Source organism: Saimiri boliviensis, chromosome 9, assembly GCF_048565385.1.
Source record: "Saimiri boliviensis isolate mSaiBol1 chromosome 9, mSaiBol1.pri, whole genome shotgun sequence".
In the NCBI taxonomy this organism is placed as follows: Eukaryota; Metazoa; Chordata; class Mammalia; order Primates; family Cebidae; genus Saimiri; species Saimiri boliviensis.
In genome coordinates, this window is record NC_133457.1 from 23,650,446 (window position 1) to 23,670,717 (window position 20,272).

Here is a 20,272-nt window from a genome sequence, read left to right on the forward strand (position 1 = left end):
CTAAGTTTTTTTAAAAAAGTCAGCTCACTTAAAAATGTCCTTGATAAAACATTTAAAAAATGATCAATTTTATTAAATATTGACCTTTTCTAATTGTGAGAAAAAAATGGAGATTACATATAAGCCACTTCTGAAGCATACCAATTTCTATTGTAAGACAACTATCTCAAGGAAAAAGTACTTGTGCAACTGAGTTGTGAACTGAACTAGCCACTTTTTTCATGGAACACTGTTTTTATTTACTTGAAAAAAAAACGGCTGACAGACAAATTATTGTTATTCAGACTTAGGGGCTGTAAGATGTTTTCACAAAAATGAGCAAAGTGAGTCTATGACTTCAAGGATAAATTCATAGCATTTATTGCTAATGATAAAATTTCAGTTTCCTCTGAACTTGTCCCAGAGGCATGGTAAAAAAAAGAAAAATGAGCTTCCGAAAGAAAGTTAGAATTTTAGAAAACCTGTACCCATTACTGTGAACTTGACAGATTCTCAATACTTAAAACTTTTTCTGAGCTGTATGGTTAACAATAATCACAAATTTCTTATTGAATATTAAAAATATGCTAGCATTTGGAAGATCTGCATAACTCAATAACATGTTTTCCAAATGATCCAATGCATGATGTTACAAAAAGCATCAGTAAAAGATGGGTAAAAGTTACGTCTGAAATGCAAGACAGACCAATAGATTTTAATGGAACAGTGTAAGAAAAGTTCACTCATTTGGCTTCAGGTTCTACATTGCAACTAATCTCTAAGAAACCTCTTGTGAAGTTACAGTGTAGTATCATATAATCTCCATGATGATCCTGAAAAGCCTATGAAAACACACATACCTTCCTTTTTCAACTGCCTATCTGTGATATTCTTCACATACTTTGACCAAGCGTATCACAAAAGACTGACTGCAGAAATAGATGAGAATTCAGCTGTCTTAAGCCAAACATTAAGACTTGAAATAAACGTTCAACATGGCCATTCTTCTCACTGCGTATTTTAGATTTTGAAAATGTTCTTATTTTATAGGTGCCAATATAAAGATAGTTCTCATGTTAACTATACAAAAAGGGAGAACTCCAACCCTTTTACCAAACCTAAAGGAAAGCACAGAAAACAAACTGTGTTTCCTAGTGTTTAAAAGTCCACAAGTGATACACAATTTCCAAAAACCTGTCTGAGAAAAAAAGAAAACATTTACTGAATACCTATTATACCTCATGGACTATGCTAGGTGCTTTCACCTAAAACCTTTAGGCATTAAGGCTGAAAGAAGTTAAATGGAGGAAATATGGTACAGTACAAAAAGAACAAGACTCTGACACACCTGAATTAAAATCATTCCCTTGAATGTTATCCTATTAAATGGAAAGCACAAGAATTTCTTCTTTAAGATTAACTTAATAATTGCTATTTACACAAATGAGAGAAATGTGAATACAGTTAAAAGGTATATACAGCAGGTGCTCAAAAAGTTCCCTTCAATCATACTCCTCTCTTCTGTTCCAAAACTAAATCAGGAAGTACCAAAATCAGCGATCAAGGTTAAATTTGATGACATGCTCTTCTTTCATTCATTATTATAGGTTTCAGATAGATGAATGCTGCTCCAGAAAACATTTTAAAATATTTTAAGGCCCCACATCCACTATCAGGTATTAGAAATCAATGTTTAAGGGGCTGGGCACGGTGGCTCACATCTGTAATCCCAGCATTTTGGGAGGCTGAGGCGGGTGGATCACGAGGTCAAGAGATCGAGACCATCCTCATCAACATGGTGAAACCGTCCCTACTAAAAATACAGAAAATTAGCTGGTCATGGTGGTGTGTGCCTGTAATCCCAGCTATTCAGGAGGCTGAGGCAGGAGAATTGCCTGAACCCAGGAGGCGGAGGGTGCGGTGAGCCGAGATCGCGCCATTGCACTCCAGCCTGGGTAACAAGAGCAAAACTCGGTTTCAAAAAAAAAAAAAAAAGAAATGAATGTTTCAATGTTTAAAAACCATCTATGCATTTTTTTCCCTAAAGTAATTTCATTCTTGAAATCTAAATCACTCCTACAATTATTCCCAATCTTGTATATTCATCTGACATACTTAGTGACTATGAAAATAAGGGCATCTTGGTGTCTCCAAGAAAACTATCAATGAAGCAATTCTGAAACTGGCTGCCTTGTAAACCAGGAAAGCTGGCACAGGAAACACAAAAACAATCATTTAATTCCTATATTTCTATCAGATATTTCATATTGTCACATGCTTGGACTATTATGCGAAAAATTAGACGGTAGTTATTTTAAGTATAGCAAATATGTTCCAAGATTTGTGGCGAGAGAGATCAGTCTCTAAAAGTTAACAAGACTTAATACCTTAACAATGCTTTTCACTCTGTATACTTTAACAAATCACCAAGGCTCTTTCAAAACAATGAAACAGCTGATCAATTTATTAAACTCTTCCCAACCAAGCACCTTTTTAAAAATCCAAATTGACTTCATATTCTATGTTTGTGTAGATAATCACAAGTTTCTAATTATGTAGCATTTTAATATTCTTTTATATTTAGGGTAAGTTATGTTTTCAAAAGATCTAGTTATATTTTATGCTCTATTTGAACCTAGACACTCAAAACTTTCAGGTTTCAAGTATGCAGGTTTATTAGGAAATCTACGAGAAAATTCCCCTCTACTTTTAAAAACAAATTGTATGAGTTTAATCTACTTTATCCTGACAAATTTTTAATTTGAAATCTGGTCACTATCCATTTCTTGTGTTGCACTGTATACCCTCTTTTCTACGGTGACTATTCTCAAACTAACACTGGGGATCTTCTACTACGCTGTAACAAGCAGCCATGCCTTGGTGGATATCATCTGATAGTTTCTGAAAATTATTTTAAATGGATACTCAACAAATGCCTTCTTTGATACTTTTGTCTTTCAAGAAACTTAGTATGACCACATTTTAGAGGAGCCCGAACGGTAGAGAATGGTAGGAACAAATAACAGATTCAAATCTATGAATAACTTTCAACTCTAACACTCAGAAATTATAAGTTTAAAAGGATCAATAATTTGGTGTGTCTAAACTGCCCTTCAATGAGCAATTACATCTCTCTGTATTAAAACCTTTCCCTATTAATTGTTCAATGTAACCAGTTATACAACAGAGAGAAAAAACAGCCACTGCAAATAAGGGAGTCAAAGAATCAATTATACTGAATCCTATTAAATCCCTTCCCTCTCCACAAACAGAAAAGCTTGGAGGTGATAAAACACTCAGAGAATTGCCAGGCATCTTCCAACATTACCTATTAATCTTCACAACACTCATGAAGCAGATGTCAAGTACCTCTAGTTTTACAGATGAAAGAACCATAAGACTAAACGATTTTCCCCAAGGTCATATACAAAGTTAGTGATCAGATTAAACTAAACTCTAGGACTTTGTACTCTTTATCATTTCTAATCAAATAAACTGTTAGACCAAAATATGCTACAATTACCTCTCCCTAAATGCTGTTCCTTGTACATGGGCTGTTCCAATAAGGTAGCCCCTAGCCGCATGTGGCTATTAATCACTTGAAATGCACCTAGTCCAAGTGGAGGTATGCCATAACTGTAAAATTATGGATTTTGAAGTATAAAAGGAATAATATAAAACATGTCAATTATTTTACACAAATTGGATGTTGCAATGGTATTTTGGATACACTAGATTAAGTTAAATTCATTGGACCAGCACTGGTCCGTACTTCTTTCCAAAGACCTCCAATGGAATAGATGCCATCATGAGATCTACATCAAAAAGCAATTATTTTCTTAGAATTTGCTATATTCTACACACATTATGTAACACAATGTAGTAACCATACCTAAAGGGTGGTAAGTGTTTAGAGAGATACAGGCATAAATGTAAGTAACAAATACACAAAATAGAGCACTGTAGTGCTCTCAAAGTATAAAAAAGGATGCTTCTATCTCATTCCAAGTATACGTGATTTTGAGTAAGTCACAGTGTGGACAATGTAGGACTTTCCATCAGAGTCATATGTTATTTCCTTAGGTGGGAAAGTGAAAATATTCCTACTCCTAATGTACATACAAGGATTTCAAAGTCACCAGAGGACAACCATAAGGCACTATGAATTTCTAAAAAACAAACAAACAAAACAAACCTGGCTAATGTCAACATATACTTATTTTGTTAAAGTCACACATCACAATATTCGTGTAATACAGACTCGACACTTAATCTGATCTTGACTAAAGTGCTGACAGATATGCAGTTAAGAGGAAACATCAATTAAAAAAATAAGGATAACTTCAGAAAGCCTAGCAATTCCATAAAAGGTTGAATGTAAGTTTCCATATGATCTTGCAATTCTATTCCTAGGTATACAGCCAAGAGAAATAAAACGTACGTCCATACAAAAATGTTCTTAGCAGTAACATGTAAAATAGCCAAAAAACTGGAAACAATGAAAATGTCCATTAACTGATGAATGGATAAGTAAAATGTGGTATATCCATGAGCTGGAGGATCAGTTGGCCATAAGAAGGAATGACACACTGATACATTCTTGTTACAACATGGATACAGCTTGAAAACAAATAGACTATCTGAAAGAAGCCAGTTAAAAAAAGTACAAATTGTACAATCCCATTTATATAGAATGTCCAGGATAGGCAAATCTAAAAAGACAGAAACTGGTTGCCTTGGGCTGGGGTTGTTGGGAATTGGAGACTGACTGTTAATGAGCACAGGTTTCTTTTTGGGGTGGTGATAATGTTCTAAGATTGATTGTGGTGATGGTTGCAAAACAATATGAATACACTAAAAAGCCACGTTAGGTGGGTGAATTGCATCTCAGTGAAGTTGCTAGAAAAATGAAGCCAGAAATGTGGAAGAAGAAAGGGTTGTAAGGATTTGCCAAGCACCTAATTGCTATTTTTCTGGATTCTGTAATTTTAAGTTTCCTCATTTGTGATTTTTTCTCATTCTAAGTAAATATGCATATTAATAGAAAACATATTCAGCACATTCTTTCATAACCAAGTAAATTTACTGAAAATCACTGTTATTTAAACTCATTTTTATGGCATGCGAATTATCTCAATAAAAAAGTTATACTTTTGCATTAAAAAAAAAGGATCACAACAATAATGTTAACCTTAAAAGAATCACAGAAGTAGCAGCTCTGGACACTTAGTAGTCCCTCAAATTATGAAATCCACTAAAACGGCATAAATTACTTTCAAGATAATATTAACAGGTTTGTGAAAGGCCCAAAAAAAATATCTTAGTCAAGCAAATGCTCATGTTGAGAAACATGCCATGGGAAGTTGAAGATTTCACTACCAAAAAGGTACCGAAGAACATAAAAAAATACTGCTTGACCACTTTCTCTAAAGAGCTAAACTCGTGATTAAGATGCAGAAAGGAAGTAGTTAAAAAAAAAAAAATCTATTTACCTAAACTCTTAAAGCTGAAGGGAAGAAGTCTTCTATCAAAAATTTCAGTGGGGTGTGTGGGTATGCTTGTGTGCATGTGTGTTTAACCCATACACCTTACGTAGACTGAGAATCTCGGGAGCAGCTGTATCTAAAACAATGAAGCTTTTTTTTTCTTTTTAAATAATCAAACGTGATGGTGCCATTCCTTAGCCCACCCCATCCCCCACTACCACCACCAGCAGGTGGAGGGAAAGGATACTGTAGACTAGAGGATGACAGCTTTGTATAACCCTTTGGACTTTATATGTAAGAATGCAGCTGGTGGTCTCCTCTCAGGAGGGGGTAAAGAGATTTGTGGACAAGCTGAAATAAGGGGTATCCTTTGCCTGGAAGAGGGCACACCGTGAGCCACATCTTGAATCAGCTATATCCAGAGTAAAACACAGGCCGCTGGAAGGCACTGTAAGCATCACCAGGATGGCCTCTCACGCCGGGGGTGTTTTTTTCAACGGAGAAGTTGACTCCTGTAGTTTGGATATTGGGGGGAGGCAGGGGTAAAGCGGGAGTCGGGAAGACCAGAAAAAATGCCTTTAAGTGGAGACGCCTCGGGCCTCGCTGAGGAAGTTCAGAGCCCCACTCGGTAGCCACACGCTCACCCTCCCACCCCCACCGCCCTCCTTCCCGCGGCGCCAGACGTCGGTGCCCCAGAGAGCAGGAATCTCCGCCGCTGCCGGGGAGGGGGCCGCGGCCCGGCTGGGGCAGCGCGGGCCGCACACGCACGCCTCCTCCGCACGCGCCGCGCCCGGCCTTCCCGCCGCGCGGCCCGGCCCGGCCCGGCCCCTCGCACCCGCGCCGGGCCGGCTCCGCCGGGCAGGCCTAGGCCGCGACGGCCGTACCCGGGCACCTCGCTTCCAGGCAGAGGCGGAGCAGGCCCAACATAAACTTCCCGGCGCGTTGGCAGAGGCGTCACGGACCGGCCGGCCCCCAGCGCCATTCCCCGAGGCCCGGAGGCGGCTCCCGTCCCTACTCCCCACACGCGGGGTCCCGGCGGAGACCGGCCCCAGGCCCACGGCCCCCACCCCTCCGGCGTCGTCCCCGAGTTTACCTCCAAGTCGCGGCCTTTGTTCTTGAAATTCTTGAGCCGTTGGTTGTCCAGTTTCTCGTTGTCCGCCATGGCCGGGCCGGTGACTCCTTCCCCCGCCCGGGCCCCGCGGGATCCGCCCCAACCACCGCGCCGCACCGACACTCCCAGGAACCGGGCCGCTGCCTGAGCTGCTGTGCCCGCCGCGCTGCCGCTTCCTTCCTCCTCTCACCTGCCTCTGCCGCGGCCTTCTCCTCTCCCCGCCCGCCCCCCCGCCGTAACCCCAGCGCGACTGCAGCTCCGGCAAAGACAACTGTGGGGCCGGGCGGCGGCAACGGCGGCGGAATGTGCTGCCGGCTGAGAGGGGGAGGAAGCCTCGCTCTGAGGGCCCCGGCGCTGCGGCCACGCCCATTGCCTCCAGCTCAGCTCGCCCATTGGCCAACCAGGCTCCGGTGCGTTCGGCCAATCAGAAGGGGCGATGGAGAGCCGGGGCGGAAAGAGCGAACGGAAAGGGGAAGCGAACGATGCTAGGAGGAGCCGGCTCCGGGCCCTGACGGGTGCGGCGGGGGCAGGCCGGGAAGGACCACGTGCCTTCGGAGAGGCGGGGAGGAAGCAACGGAGAAGTAGACTTTAGGGGAAACCGGCAAGGGGAAGGAGAGGCCCGGCAACGCGGCAGGGCAAGTTGTTTTGATCCACGTGGCCGGGCAGCCCTAGATGCCAGGGATCCAGGGTCGACGCCGCGTTAAAGTAACGTTCTTTTCTCCCCGGGCGTGCCCTGTCTTCCTGGGCATTCCTTGCTCTCCCCGTTCGCTTTGCAGAGAGTAGATCTGAGCTTCGCTCTCTCCTGAGTCGGACACTCGCAGTTCCGTTCCCGAGCAGGGCTCCCTGCCGTCCTGGGCGGTGTCTGGGGGCTGGGACCTGCTGGGATGACTTGACTTGAGGAGGCTCAGCGGAAAGCAACAGGGACGGTGGGTGGAAAAGGAAAGGGGCCCATTAGACGAATCTGATTCATCTCTGACTAAGCGCCTGCAGCAGGTAGGAATTTAGCAGAGCTGGTGATCTTGGGACAATAGCACTTCCTAGATAATTCGTCTTAGAAAGTTAAGAGGCTGCTTGACCACGAAGTGTGAAGTACCACGAAGTACGAAAGTACTCCAGAAGGAGGGCGGGGCCCGTGGCAGCTAACAGGGAATATTGTGACTGTTGAAAAAGGAAATGCTCTCCAAGGATACCAGGGACATCATTAGCAGAGGCAGAAAGTGACACGAAATACGAAAGAATGTATTCAAAAATTTCAGAAAACAAAGGGAAAATTATTTTAAAATGTATTTAAATAACGAATAACACCTCTAATGTGCAGGGAGATGTAAAGAAGCTACTCGGGTCAGAAGCAAGGAATCGAATCGAGGCATTGGGTGTGTTTAAACTTGACGAGATAGGAAGGAGACACCCTGATACAAACTCCTTCAGAATCTTTGACTCCTTGCCTTTTCTAGTATTAAGTAGAACAACGTGCAGAGATAAATGTTTAAAATGCAGATGTTTCTTAGGGAAACACTTTTTAAGCCTAAAGAGGGGATTTTAAAAAAATTAAAATGGAAGAAGTCAGTAGGTTTAACAGATATAAACAACTGAGTTTCCTTTGGGGGAGAGGCAATAAAAAGAGCTGGAGTACTTTAGGAATCACTTTGGAGAGGACATTGTAGTGGGGGGAAAGGCAGGTAAAAACTTAGGAAGCAGAGTGGAAACTTTAAAGTCGTCAGTACTTTATATGCCATCAGCTGGGCTGTGGCAAACAAGCTGCGCCTGGAAATAACACACTGAAGGTTGACTTGAATATAAATTCAGTACAGATCTTAAATACGAATGATGACATTCCATTAGAAACTGGTATTCCTCAAAGACTCATTTAATTGAAGTAACATTGTATTTGCAAACCAAAGCACTAATGTTTTTCAAAATGAGTTTAGGATAAGAAAATTCTCTTGAAAAGCTGGAATATGTGTGTATTATGTGTCATCATAGATTTTATCATAAGCAGTGTTCAAGAAAACAAATTACCAGTGAAATTCCCACCTTATGAATAAAAGTTATCTTGTCAACATATCAATAGATGAATATTTTGTACTTCTTGGAATAAATATCATGGTAGCTTTCATGATGAAGCTTATAGAAGTATCTGTTATATGTCTTCATGTCTCCAGCTACACACAGAAGACTCCTAGAAAAGGGTTGCGATTAGTTACCGACAGAGATGCAATATAAATAAGGAAATAACTGCAATTTATACTTTTGTTTATCTAAAATCTGCATTCCTCCCTAGACAGTAAGCTCTCTGAAGTCAAGAACCATATACTTGTTTTGTTCACTACTGTATACCCAACACCTAATAGTACTTGGCACATAAACACTCAGGGACTATTTGTCAAATGCAAGAGTGTATACCCCTGAAGAAGTATGCATGAAACTGGAGACATGAAGACATATAACAGGAAAATCAGAAAAAAAAAATGCCTTTAAGTATTATAGAAATGCCGCAGGCCTCCACTTAAATCGAAAAATAAGCTAACACCTCTTGATAAAAAATGTGGATTGAGACCAAGAAGCAGTTTCTCCCCCTCCTTCTGGAATGTCTGCCTGGTTCAGCCCACCTGCCTCCCCATGTCCATTAGGGTGACCCAGAAGTCCTACAAGGTGTCCACCTCTGGCCCCTGGGTCTTTATCAGTGGCTCCTACATGAGCAGGCCCAGTGCCTGCATCTGCTCCTGGAAGCTTCTGAGTGGGCAGCAGCAGCTTCCGGCGTGGCCTGGGCAGAGGCTATGGTGGGCTCAGCAGCATGGGAGGTATCACCACCATCATGGTCCAGCCAGAGCCTGCTGAGCCCCCTTAACCTGGAGGTGGACCCCAGTATCCAGGCTGTGGGCACCCAGGAGAAGGAGTAGATCAAGACTCTCAACAAGTTTGCCTCCTTCATAGACAAAGTGTGGTTCCTGGAGCAGCAGAACAAGATGCTGGAGACCAAATGGAGCCTCCTGCAGCAGCAGAAGATGGCTCAGAGCAACATGGAACATGTTCGAGAGCTACATCAACAACCTTAGGTGGCAGCTGGAGACTCTGGGCCAGGAGAAGCTGAAGCTGGAGGTGGAGCTTGGCAACATGCAGGCGCTGGTGGAGGACTTCAGGAACAAGTATGAGGATGAGATCAATAAGAGTACAGAGATGGAGAACAAATCTGTCCTCATCAAGAAGGATGTGGATGAAGCTTACATGAACAAGTTAGAGCTGGAGCCTCTCCTGGAAGGGCTGACCAACGAGATCAACTTCTTCAGGTGTCTGTATGATGAGGAGAGTGGGGAGCTGCAGTCCCAGATCTTAGGCACATCTGTGGTGCTGTCTGTGGACAACAGCTGCTCCTTGGACATGGACAGCATCATCGCTGAGGTCAAGGTGCAGTACAAGGAGATTGCCATCCACAGCTGGGCTGAGGCTGAGAGCATGTACCAGATCAAGTATGAGGAGCTGCAGACTTGAAGCTGGCTGGGAAGCATGGAGATGTCCTGCAGCATACAAAGACTGAGATCTCCAGAACATCAGCTGGCTGAGATTGAGGACCTCAAAGGCCAGAGGGGTTCCATGAAGGCCACCATTGCCAATGCCGAGCAGCATGGGGAGCTGGCCATTAAGGATGCCGACATCAAACTGTCCGAGCTGGAGCCCGCTCTGCAGCCAGCCAAGCAGGACATGGCGTGGCAGCTGTGTGAGTATCGAGCTGATGAACATCAAGCTGGCCCTGGCCATCAAGATCACCACTTACAGGAAGCTGCTGGAGGGCGAGGAGAGCCAGCTGGCGTCTGGGATGCAGAACATGAGTATCCATACGAAGACCACCAGCGGCTATGCAGGTGGTCTGAGCTCGGCCTATGGAGGCTTCACAAACCCTGGCCTCAGCTATGGCCTGGGCTCCAGCTCCTTCAGCCTCACCAGTTCCACCAGGGCCATGGTTGTGAAGAAGATTGAGGCCCCCGATGGGAAGCTGGTGTCCTAGTCCTCTGACATCCTGTCCAAGTGAACAGCTGCAGCAGCCCTTTCCAGCTTGCCCCTTCTACGGCTGCCCCAGACACCAGGAGGGAGGCTACTGTGCAGGGGAGCACAGAGAATGGGAGACCCACCTGAGGCTCAGCCCCTCAGCCCACCCTCAGTGGAGTTTACCGCCTGGCAACCCCCCTTACCCATGCCTCCAGCTACAGAACAATTCAGTTGCCTTTTTTTGGTCCCAAATAAAACCTCAGCTAGTTCTGCCAGGGGGAAAAAAAAAAAACCACAAAAACAAAAAATGTGGATTCAGTCGTTATTGCTTCTAGTTTATTGAGTTCCTTCTATTTATGTAAATTCTTGATTTGGTATCATGCTCATTTTGAGGTGAAAGTTTAGGGAATAAATCAGACATACATTTCAGGGCAAAACCCCCCTACGTATTTAAAACTAATTATGACACACTTTGTTAAACAATTATCCTGAATTATAATTTTTAGATAGTCTATTGGCTTAAATTTATCACTTGAAATTGTCACTACTCATTTGCCAAGTGTACATGTTTATTGTCTGTACTTCCCGGTTCTTCCCAGATAGATCAGATGGGCAAAGAAGTCCTTCAGGGAGTTGGTAATAGCTCTACATGCTGATTGGTAACTGAATTAGCAAGAAATGGTAGATCTAACTGGTTAGGAGATTTCAATTTAACTTGCTGAACTAAGGAAGTAATAAAATGCAGAATTATTAGTAAACATTTCAATATTATATTAATTTGGGCTGTTATAATAAACTACCACAAACTGAGTGGCTTAAACAATAAACATTTACTTCTCACAGTTAGGGAGGATGTGGAGTCCATTATTAAGGCAGATCTGGTATCTGGTGAGAACTCACTTCCTGGTTTGGAGATGGCTATCATTGTATCCTTGTATGTTGGATATTAGCCAGAGAGCAAGCTCTCATTTCTCTTATATGGGCACTAATCCCATTTATGAAGCCTTCATCCTCATGACCTAGTTACCTCCCTAAAACCTCACCCTTAATGCCATCATATTGGGGGTTAAGATTTCAACATAAATTTTGGGAGAACACAAACATTTAGTATATAACTAACACAGACTATTTAACAAAGATGCTTTTTTTTTTTTTTTTTTTTTTTTTTTGAGACGGAGTTTCGCTCTTTTCACCCAGGCTGGAGTGCAATGGCGCGATCTCGGCTCACCACAACCTCCGCCTCCTGGGTTCAGGCAATTCTCCTGCCTCAGCCTCCTGAGTAGCTGGGATTACAGGCACGCGCCACCATGCCCAGCTAATTTTTTGTATTTTTAGTAGAGACGGGGTTTCACCATGTTGACCAGGATGGTCTCGATCTCTCGACCTCATGATCCACCCGCCTCAGCCTCCCAAAGTGCTGGGATTACAGGCTTGAGCCACCGCGCCCGGCAACAAAGATGCTTTTTTAGTGTATGTGAAGCATAGCTGTTATAACCAAACACCAGAAAACCTATTCTGTATCTGAGACCTGTTTTCCAACAGGCTATTTGGTGTTAGGTAATGATATCTTGACTTGTAATAACTCTTGGAATTGGGAAAGTCTAAAATATTTTCAGTGTGCCATAAAATTCTCTTACAGTCACTTTCTGAATAAAGAAACCCTCTCTGTTCTGAAACAGACATTTGTGAAGTCTTACACAGGATTTTGGTTGATCAAATGCAATCTCAAAAATAATTATAATTGTTAATTAGTTTAGACTAGTCTCATGATCTATGCATTAAACTGGATTATAGAATCTTTCTTTATAATATGTATCCTATGGTTTCTGTTACTGTTTGTGGGAATACCTTAGATTATGTTTGATTTCTGGAGCAAAAGTCTGGGTAATATTGGCTGAAAAAAGAAGGATTTTCTTTTTCTTTTTGAGACGGGGTCTCACTCTGTTGCCCAGGCTGGAGTGCAGTGGTACAATCTCAGCTCACTGCAACCTCTGCCTCCTGGCTTTAAGCAGTTCTTCTGCCTCAGCCTCCCAAATAACTGGGATTACAGGCATTTGCTACCAGGACTGGCTAATTTTTGTATTTTTTGTAGAGATGGGATTTCACTATGTTAGTCAGGCTTGTCTTGAACTCCTGACCTTGTGATCCATCTGCCTTGGCCTCCCAAAGTGCTAGGATTACAGGCGTGAGCCACTGCACCTGGCCTCAGGAATTCCATACGTTGCTAAATCTTACTAAAATATAATTGTTTTGTTACAGTTGGGCTGCTGCTTTTTTGAGAGAAAAATACGGAGCCTTTGGTAATATACCTTTATTTTTTCTGGAGAACAAAGTTGATCAGGTAATAGGGACTTCATTCATTTTCATTGCCAGATTTTTCTGACATAATTTGGGGAGCCTGGAGAGACAATTGTTACCAAATATTGAGCACCTACCATATTCTAGGTTTAGGTGTTTTATCTATTTAAAGTGCTTTATTATTATTGTTGTTGTTACTTGTATTTCTGCTGTTATAGGCAGACAATTTTGACTGAAGCCCCTGGTAAAAGATAATGAATTAAAAGGCTATACATGGGAGATGGAGTGTTACTCTGTTGCCCAGGCTGGAGTGCAGTGGCGTGATCTCTGCTCACTGCAACCTGTCTCTCAGGTTCAAGTGATTCTCCTGTCTCAGCCTCCTGAGTAGCTGGGATTACAGGCGCCTGCTACCACGCCTGGCTAACTTTTCTGTATTTTTGTTGGAGGCAGGGTTTCACCGTGTTGGCCAGGCTGGTTTCGAACTCCTGACCTCCAGTGATTCTGCCTGCCTTGGCCTCCCAAAGTGCTAGTATTACAGGTGTGAGCCACACCTTACGTAACCATTGATGTTAATTTGATTGAGAGAGATGAGACATCCAGTTTTTCTCTAGCTTAGGGTTGTTTTTGTTTTTGTTTGTTTGTTTGTTTGAGACAGAGTTTCATTCTTGTTGCCCAGGCTGGAGTGCAATGGTGTGATCTTGGCTCACTGTAACCTCCATCTGCTGGGTTCAAGCAGTTCTCCTGCCTCAGCCTCCCAAGTAGCTGGGACTACAGGCATGTGTCACCACGTCTAGCTAATTGTTTTTTTTTTTTGAGACGGAGTCTCATTCTGTCACCCAGGCTGCAGTGCAATGGCGTGGTCTCAGCTCACTGCAACCTCTACCTCCTGGGTTCAAGAGATTCTCCTGCCTCAGTCTTCCAAGTAGCTGGGACTACAGGCATGTGCCACCACACCTGGGTAATTTTTGTATGTTTAGTAGAGATGGGGTTTCACTATGTTAGTCAAGCTGGTCTCAAGTTCCTGACCTCATGATCTGCCTGCCTTGGCCGCCCGAAGTGCTGGGATTACAGGCATGAGCCACTGAGCCTGGTTGTGCCTGGCTAATTTTTTTGTATCTTTAGTCTAGAGACAGGGTTTCACCATGTTAGTTAGGTTGGTCTTGAACTCCTGAACTCAGGTGATCCACCTGCCTTGGCCTCCCAAACTGCTGGGATTACAGGTGTGAGCCACTATGCCCAGTCTTTTTTTTTTTTTTTTTTTTTTTTAAATATATAGTTTTAACTATTTAATTGGAGAGAAACAGAATCATGGGCCCAGCCTCCAGGCCCAATAGTTTTCATTTTAGGTAAGCTCCCTTTTTTTGTTGTTTAAACTTTTTATTTTAAACTAATTACAGATTCACAGGAATTCCAAAAAAATGTACCAGGGGATCCCATATGTCCTTTACTCAGCCTCTCCCAATGGTATCATCTTGTATAACTGTAGTACACTATCAAAACAAGGAAATTGTTATTGATAAAATCCACACAGGTTATTCAGGGGGGGATGCAAGACATTAGAATGTAGAGAATATGTGAAAGTATGAGGCAATGCCCATGTATTGGAAGCTTTTATAACCTTATACTTTATGGGAAAAATTTCTATGACAGTGATGACAGTTGTTACCAAATATGGAGCACTTACTGTATTCTAGTTCTAGGTGTTTTATCTATGTAAAGTATTTTATTATTATTGTTATTTGTATTTCTGCCATTATAGGGAGGTAATAGCAATTGAGCACTTATGTGGTAGTCAGTTTTTTTTTTTGTTTGTTTGTTTGTTTTTTATTTTGAGACGGAGTTTCACTCTTGTTACCCAGGCTGGAGTGCAATGGCGCGATCTCGGCTCACTGCAACCTCTGCCTCCTGGGTTCAGGCAATTCTCCTGTCTCAGCCTCCTGAGTAGCTGGGATTACAGGCACACGCCACCATGCCCAGCTAATTTTTTGTATTTTTCGTAGAGACGGGGTTTCACAATGTTGACCAGGATGGTCTCGATCTCTTGACCTTGTGATCCACCCACCTCGGCCTCCCAAAGTGCTGGGATTACAGGCTTGAGCCACCGCGCCCGGCGTCAGTTGTTTTTTCGAGATGGAGTCTCGCTCTGTTGCCCAGGCTGGAGTGGAGTGGCAATATTTTGGCTCACTGCAACCTCCGTCTCCCAGGTTAGGTGATTTGCCTTCTGCCTCAGCCTCCTGAGTAGCTGGGATTACAGACAGGAGCCACCATAACTGGCTAATTTTTGTATTTTTAGTAGAGGCAGGGTTTTACCATGTTGGCCAGGCTGGTTTCGAACTCCTGATCTCAAATAATCCACCTGCCTCGGCCTCCCAGAGCACTAGGATTACAGGCGTGAGCCACCGTGCCTGGCCTGGCAGTCAGTCTTTTAAGCAATATATGTATGTTAACTCATTGAATCCTCACAACCACCCTATGAGTTGAGTATACTCACTTTACAGATGAGAAAATTGAAATACAAAGAAGTTTAGTAATTTGCCCAAGATCACATAGTAGCTGCCATTTGAACTGGGTATGACACTAGAGCTGGCACTTATAATTACCATGGTGGCATATATACTTCACTGTGCATCGCAACCTTTAAAGGCAGGCATTTCCATTTTCTGTTTGAGGAACCTGAGGTTCAAAGAAGCGAAGTAATTCACTCAACACCCCACACAACTAACAGGTGCTAAAACCCTAGTTGGATTCCAGCCCTGTCTAGCTGTAAACTCCCGCTATTTCTAGTTGACCATTCTATATAGACCCTGGCCTATCACAGTGATCTCAGCTGGATCTCTGAAGAGATCTAGTTCTGAAATGCCCAAGGGAATGGTTCGCAAACTTCAGAATACATTTGAATCACTTGGAAGGTGAAAAACCAGATTGGTAGCCTCCATCTCCAGGGTTTCTGTTTCGGTAAGATTGGAATAGCCTCTGAAAATGTGGATTTCTAACAAGAGCTCAGGTGATGCTAATGATATTTCAGTTCCTAGAATATGCTTTGACAACTACTAGATCTGGCCCAACAGAACTCATTATAAAGTGGTTTCAGCATTAAGGTAAGAACAGAATTAAAGGTTAATTAGGCATCACAGTAATATAGATCATATGTCATGCAACACTTCAAAGTAATGCAAGTTGGCTGGGCATGGCGGCTCACAACTGTAATCCCAGCAATTTGGGAGGCTGAAGCAGGTGGATCGCTTGGGCCTAGGAGTTTGAGACCAGCCTGTGCAACATGGTGAAACCCCGTCTTTACCAAAAAAAAAAAAAAAAAAGAAAGAAAAAAAAGAAAAGAAAAACGAAAAAATTAGCTGGGCATGGTGGCATGTGCCTGTAGTCCCATCTGCTTGGGAAGTGGAGGTGGGAGAATCACCTGGGCCTGGGAAGTCGAGGCTGCAGTGAGCCGTGATTACACCACTGTACTCCAGCCTGGGTGACAGGAGTAAGACCCTGTGTCAAAAAAAGGAAAAAAGAAAGGAATGAGAGTGTAAATTCATTATTACAAATCTCTTACTTAAAAAAAAAAAAAAAAAAAAAAAAAAAAAAAAAAAGTACCAAATATTAGTGTTTCAAGGACAGCATTTAACAAGCCAGTAATATCCAGTTCCATATTACTCTCTGAATAGATTTCTGCACTTCTTTCCTGGGATTCCCTCTGCTTCTAGCTTTCCTCTTGAGTTTTCTCAAATGCTATTTTCTTTATGAAATTCTTCACTAATTCTGGCTCCGCTGAGCATGCAAAGTGTATTCTGAGTCTTTTGGTGTTAACTTAAATCTCATATACTCTGCCACTGCCTTCTCTAGCACCTTGAAGGATCAAGCCTGTCCTTGTTCTTGAATCAATTCTCAAAGAGGCAGACTTTCTCCGTTAACTACTCTTTCTTTGTTCCTGAATTGCAGCCCATTTGCCAGATATTCTGTTTACCTTCTACCAGCCTCCTCCTCAGGGCCCTACTCCTAGGGGTCCAGTAGGAGGATTGGAGCTTCCTGCCCCATATGGACTGAACTTTTGGAATCATCTCTGACACCAACAAACAGAACTACTAGGTTAGCTTCTCTGTTTTTAATCACCCTATTCAGGGGGATTCCTTTATAATCCAAATAAGGAAAAAAAAGAAAACTGTTCATTCTTTTTTTTTTTTTTTTTTTTTTTTTTCTCGAGACGGAGTTTCGCTCTTGTTACCCAGGCTGGAGTGCAATGGCGCGATCTCGCCTCACCGCAACCTCCGCCTCCTGGGTTCAGGCAATTCTCCTGCCTCAGCCTCCTGAGTAGCTGGGATTACAGGCACGCGCCACCATGCCCAGCTAATTTTTTGTATTTTTTTTAGTAGAGACGGGGTTTCACCATGTTGACCAGGATGGTCTCGATCTCTCGACCTCGTGATCCACCCGCCTCGGCCTCCCAAAGTGCTGGGATTACAGGCTTGAGCCACCGCGCCCGGCCTTCATTCTTAATCCTGTTTCTTTCTGCTAGTGGTGCTACTCAGTTACTCAAGCTGAAAACATTAAGTAACTTTGATTTTTCATCCGTTTCTTTTGCATCCTACGCTCAATCAGTGCCAAATCGTAATGATTAAGTATCTTCAGAGTCTCTCACATTTGCCTACTTTTCATTCTCAATGCCTCTGCCCTGTTCAAGACTTGTAAGAATTGTTTCATATTCATGATATCTCAGAGTTGGGAAAAAGTATAAATATTACTTAGATCAACCATCTGTTTTGTGCTTGCATTTTCCCTTCAATATTCCCATCAGGTGGTTTTTCCAACCTCAACGCTTTCTGAGTCGTAGCCCATTCAGCCTTCGGAGGATACCGCTAGTAAGTGTTTCTTGTAAGAAACATGTGCATCTAATCATTTAAAATAAAAAGTAATTGTAATATATAGGGTAAAAGCAATTAAGTATCTATGGAAATAACAAAGGGCAAATGCATTAAATAGAACTCTTTTTTGTATTTGTGAAAATGACATAATTCTATCTTCAGTAATACCACACACCTGGATCATCTGTTTTGAAATGTCAGAATAGTAGTGCTAATCAAACTCACAAAAATTAATTCTCATGAATATAAGTGTCTTTAATCATTTTAATGAATACAGACTGATGTCCTAAAACAGAAGACTGCCTTGGATAATCTCACATAAGTAAGACTCTGAAGCATTTATCAGTTGTTTTTCTTTATTGCTGAGCATAGATTATATGTGACATATGGTACCATGTATACACACATGATTATAATTGTGTAACATGAATTAAAAACTAGTGTAAGATTGACCCTTTTAAAGCATGGGATTTAGTCTTAAAATACACACCTCATAGGATTTATCAGATTTCTATTTATAGTCTGTCACCATGTTACACAAAACCCTGAAGTCTTTTGGAGAACTTCTCAAATAGGATTTCAATAGATTCTCCAGATACCTATGAAGTAAAAGGTTTATAGCTCCTTGTGTTCTATTTACACTTAGTTACCACTGGTTACCTTATGATGGACTTCAGAAAACATCTTTAACAACAAATCTTTTAATGTTTTTCTTCCTCCTTCCCCACTCTGTTGAATCCTGGAAACCCTTGTCTTTCACCTATGTGCTTATCCCAACACTTTCATTAGGGCCTATTAAAGGCTGTTGTTCATGTAACTAATGATAATAAGAGCCTGGTAAGTGTTAGACCATCTTTAGAGCCCATTAGAATGTCTTGTGCCCTTGCTTTTTGACTACATCTCTAAGATCTGCCTAATCAAACCTTGATGTTTGGCAGAACATAGCTACCATACTGAGCCCAAATTAGACTTCCCAGGTTTTTAGTTCTACTTATAAATAGAAGCATCAGAGGAAATGTTTAACTTATAGACAGATCAAGTCAGTTAACAACTAGTAGCACTACTATTTGGTTAAGTCAAGCATGTCATAGGACCATTTAAAGCAGTAGAAAAATATCCGTACCCAAGTGATCTAGAAGAGCTATTTAATTTCTAGAGATGAGAAATACTTGTTGTTTTACATTTATCTTCTTACTTTTTCCTTATGCTTCTACTTGTGACATGAAAAGAGGAAAAAATTACCCTGCATTTATTGTCGAGATACTCATTAGCATGGGAAACTCTTTAAGAGTAATTAAATTTTGCTACAAAACTCTTTAGTAATACCACACACCAGGATTCCATGTTCTGTTTTGAAACGTGAGCGGGGCCACACACATCTCTGTTTCCTTGTTGGACTTCCATCAGTCTTCTTGGAGGCACCCCCTCCTGTGGCATTGAAGTGATCCAAACGGTACTCTGGCAAATCGCTGATCTTGGAACCTTTAAAGTGATAACTCCCTTACGGGATAATTTAAATATAATTTGTATTGCCTTTATTACAGTACCCAAGGTAATAACAAGCAAAGAAAGGAAAGGATAAACCACATGTGTGTTTCTACCCACCGCTTATATATAACCCCTTACTGTAGTGTATATCTTAGTATATACTGAGTGTAATTTGTAGTGTAGTATATAGTACAGCATATATCTAAGGGTATAGTATTGCATATAGTTAGGCCTTGCTTTATGGGCATGTGACTCATACTGCCAAACAGAGCTCCATGCATGGCTTAAAACTCTGCTGTCAACATCTTAGAAATTCTGTTTTTAAATTGGGGGCTCTACATTTTCATTTTGCACTGGTCCTTACAAATATGTAGTCTGCCGTAGTTAGTGTAGCGCATATATAGTAAGCTACAGTGTACCTATAGTGTAGCATATCTATCTTGTACTCCTTACCTACCCACAATTCTTTTTTTTTGGCATGCATTCCTTCCATTTTTTTCTTAAAACAATCTATATAATATTTCCAGTATAAATGTAAACAAGTGATATGATTTGGCTCTGTGTCCCCACCCAAATCTTATCTTGCAGCTCCCATAATTCCCACATGTTGTGGGAGGGACCCAGTGGGAGATGATTGAATCATGGTTGGGGGGGTGTCTTTCCTATGCTGTTCTTGTGATAGTGAATGGATCTCACAAGATCTGATGGTTTAAAAAATAGGAGTTTCAGCTGGGAATGGTGCCTCACACCTGTAATCCCAGCACCTTGGGAGGCTGAGGCAGGCAGATCACAAGGTCAAGAGATAGAAATAATCCGGGTTAACATAGTGAAACCCTGTCTCTACTAAAAATCCAAAAATTAGCTGGGTGTAGTGTCATGTGCCTGTAGTCCCAGATACTCGGGAGGCTGAGGCAGGAGAATCACTTGATCCCAGGAGGCAGAGGTTGCAGTGAGTTGAGATCATGCCACAGCACTCCAGCGTGGCAACAGAGTGAGACTCCATCTCAAAAAAATAAAATAAAAAATAGGAGTTTCTCTGCACAAGCTCTCTCTTTGCCTGCTGA

The 20,272-nt window shown here is 42.1% G+C and overlaps 1 protein-coding gene across 1 annotated transcript in view; it reads right to left on the bottom strand.

Moving 5' to 3' along the window:
* KPNA4 (karyopherin subunit alpha 4) overlaps positions 1-6,891 on the bottom strand; it is a 68,418-nt gene extending 61,527 nt beyond the window's left edge. The window contains exon 1 of the mRNA XM_039480265.2: positions 6,559-6,891. Within this exon, the coding sequence (XP_039336199.1) occupies positions 6,559-6,627 (69 nt within the window). The 5' untranslated portion in view covers positions 6,628-6,891. The remainder of the gene's footprint in view (positions 1-6,558) is intronic.
* Positions 6,892-20,272: the final 13,381 nt, after the last annotated feature.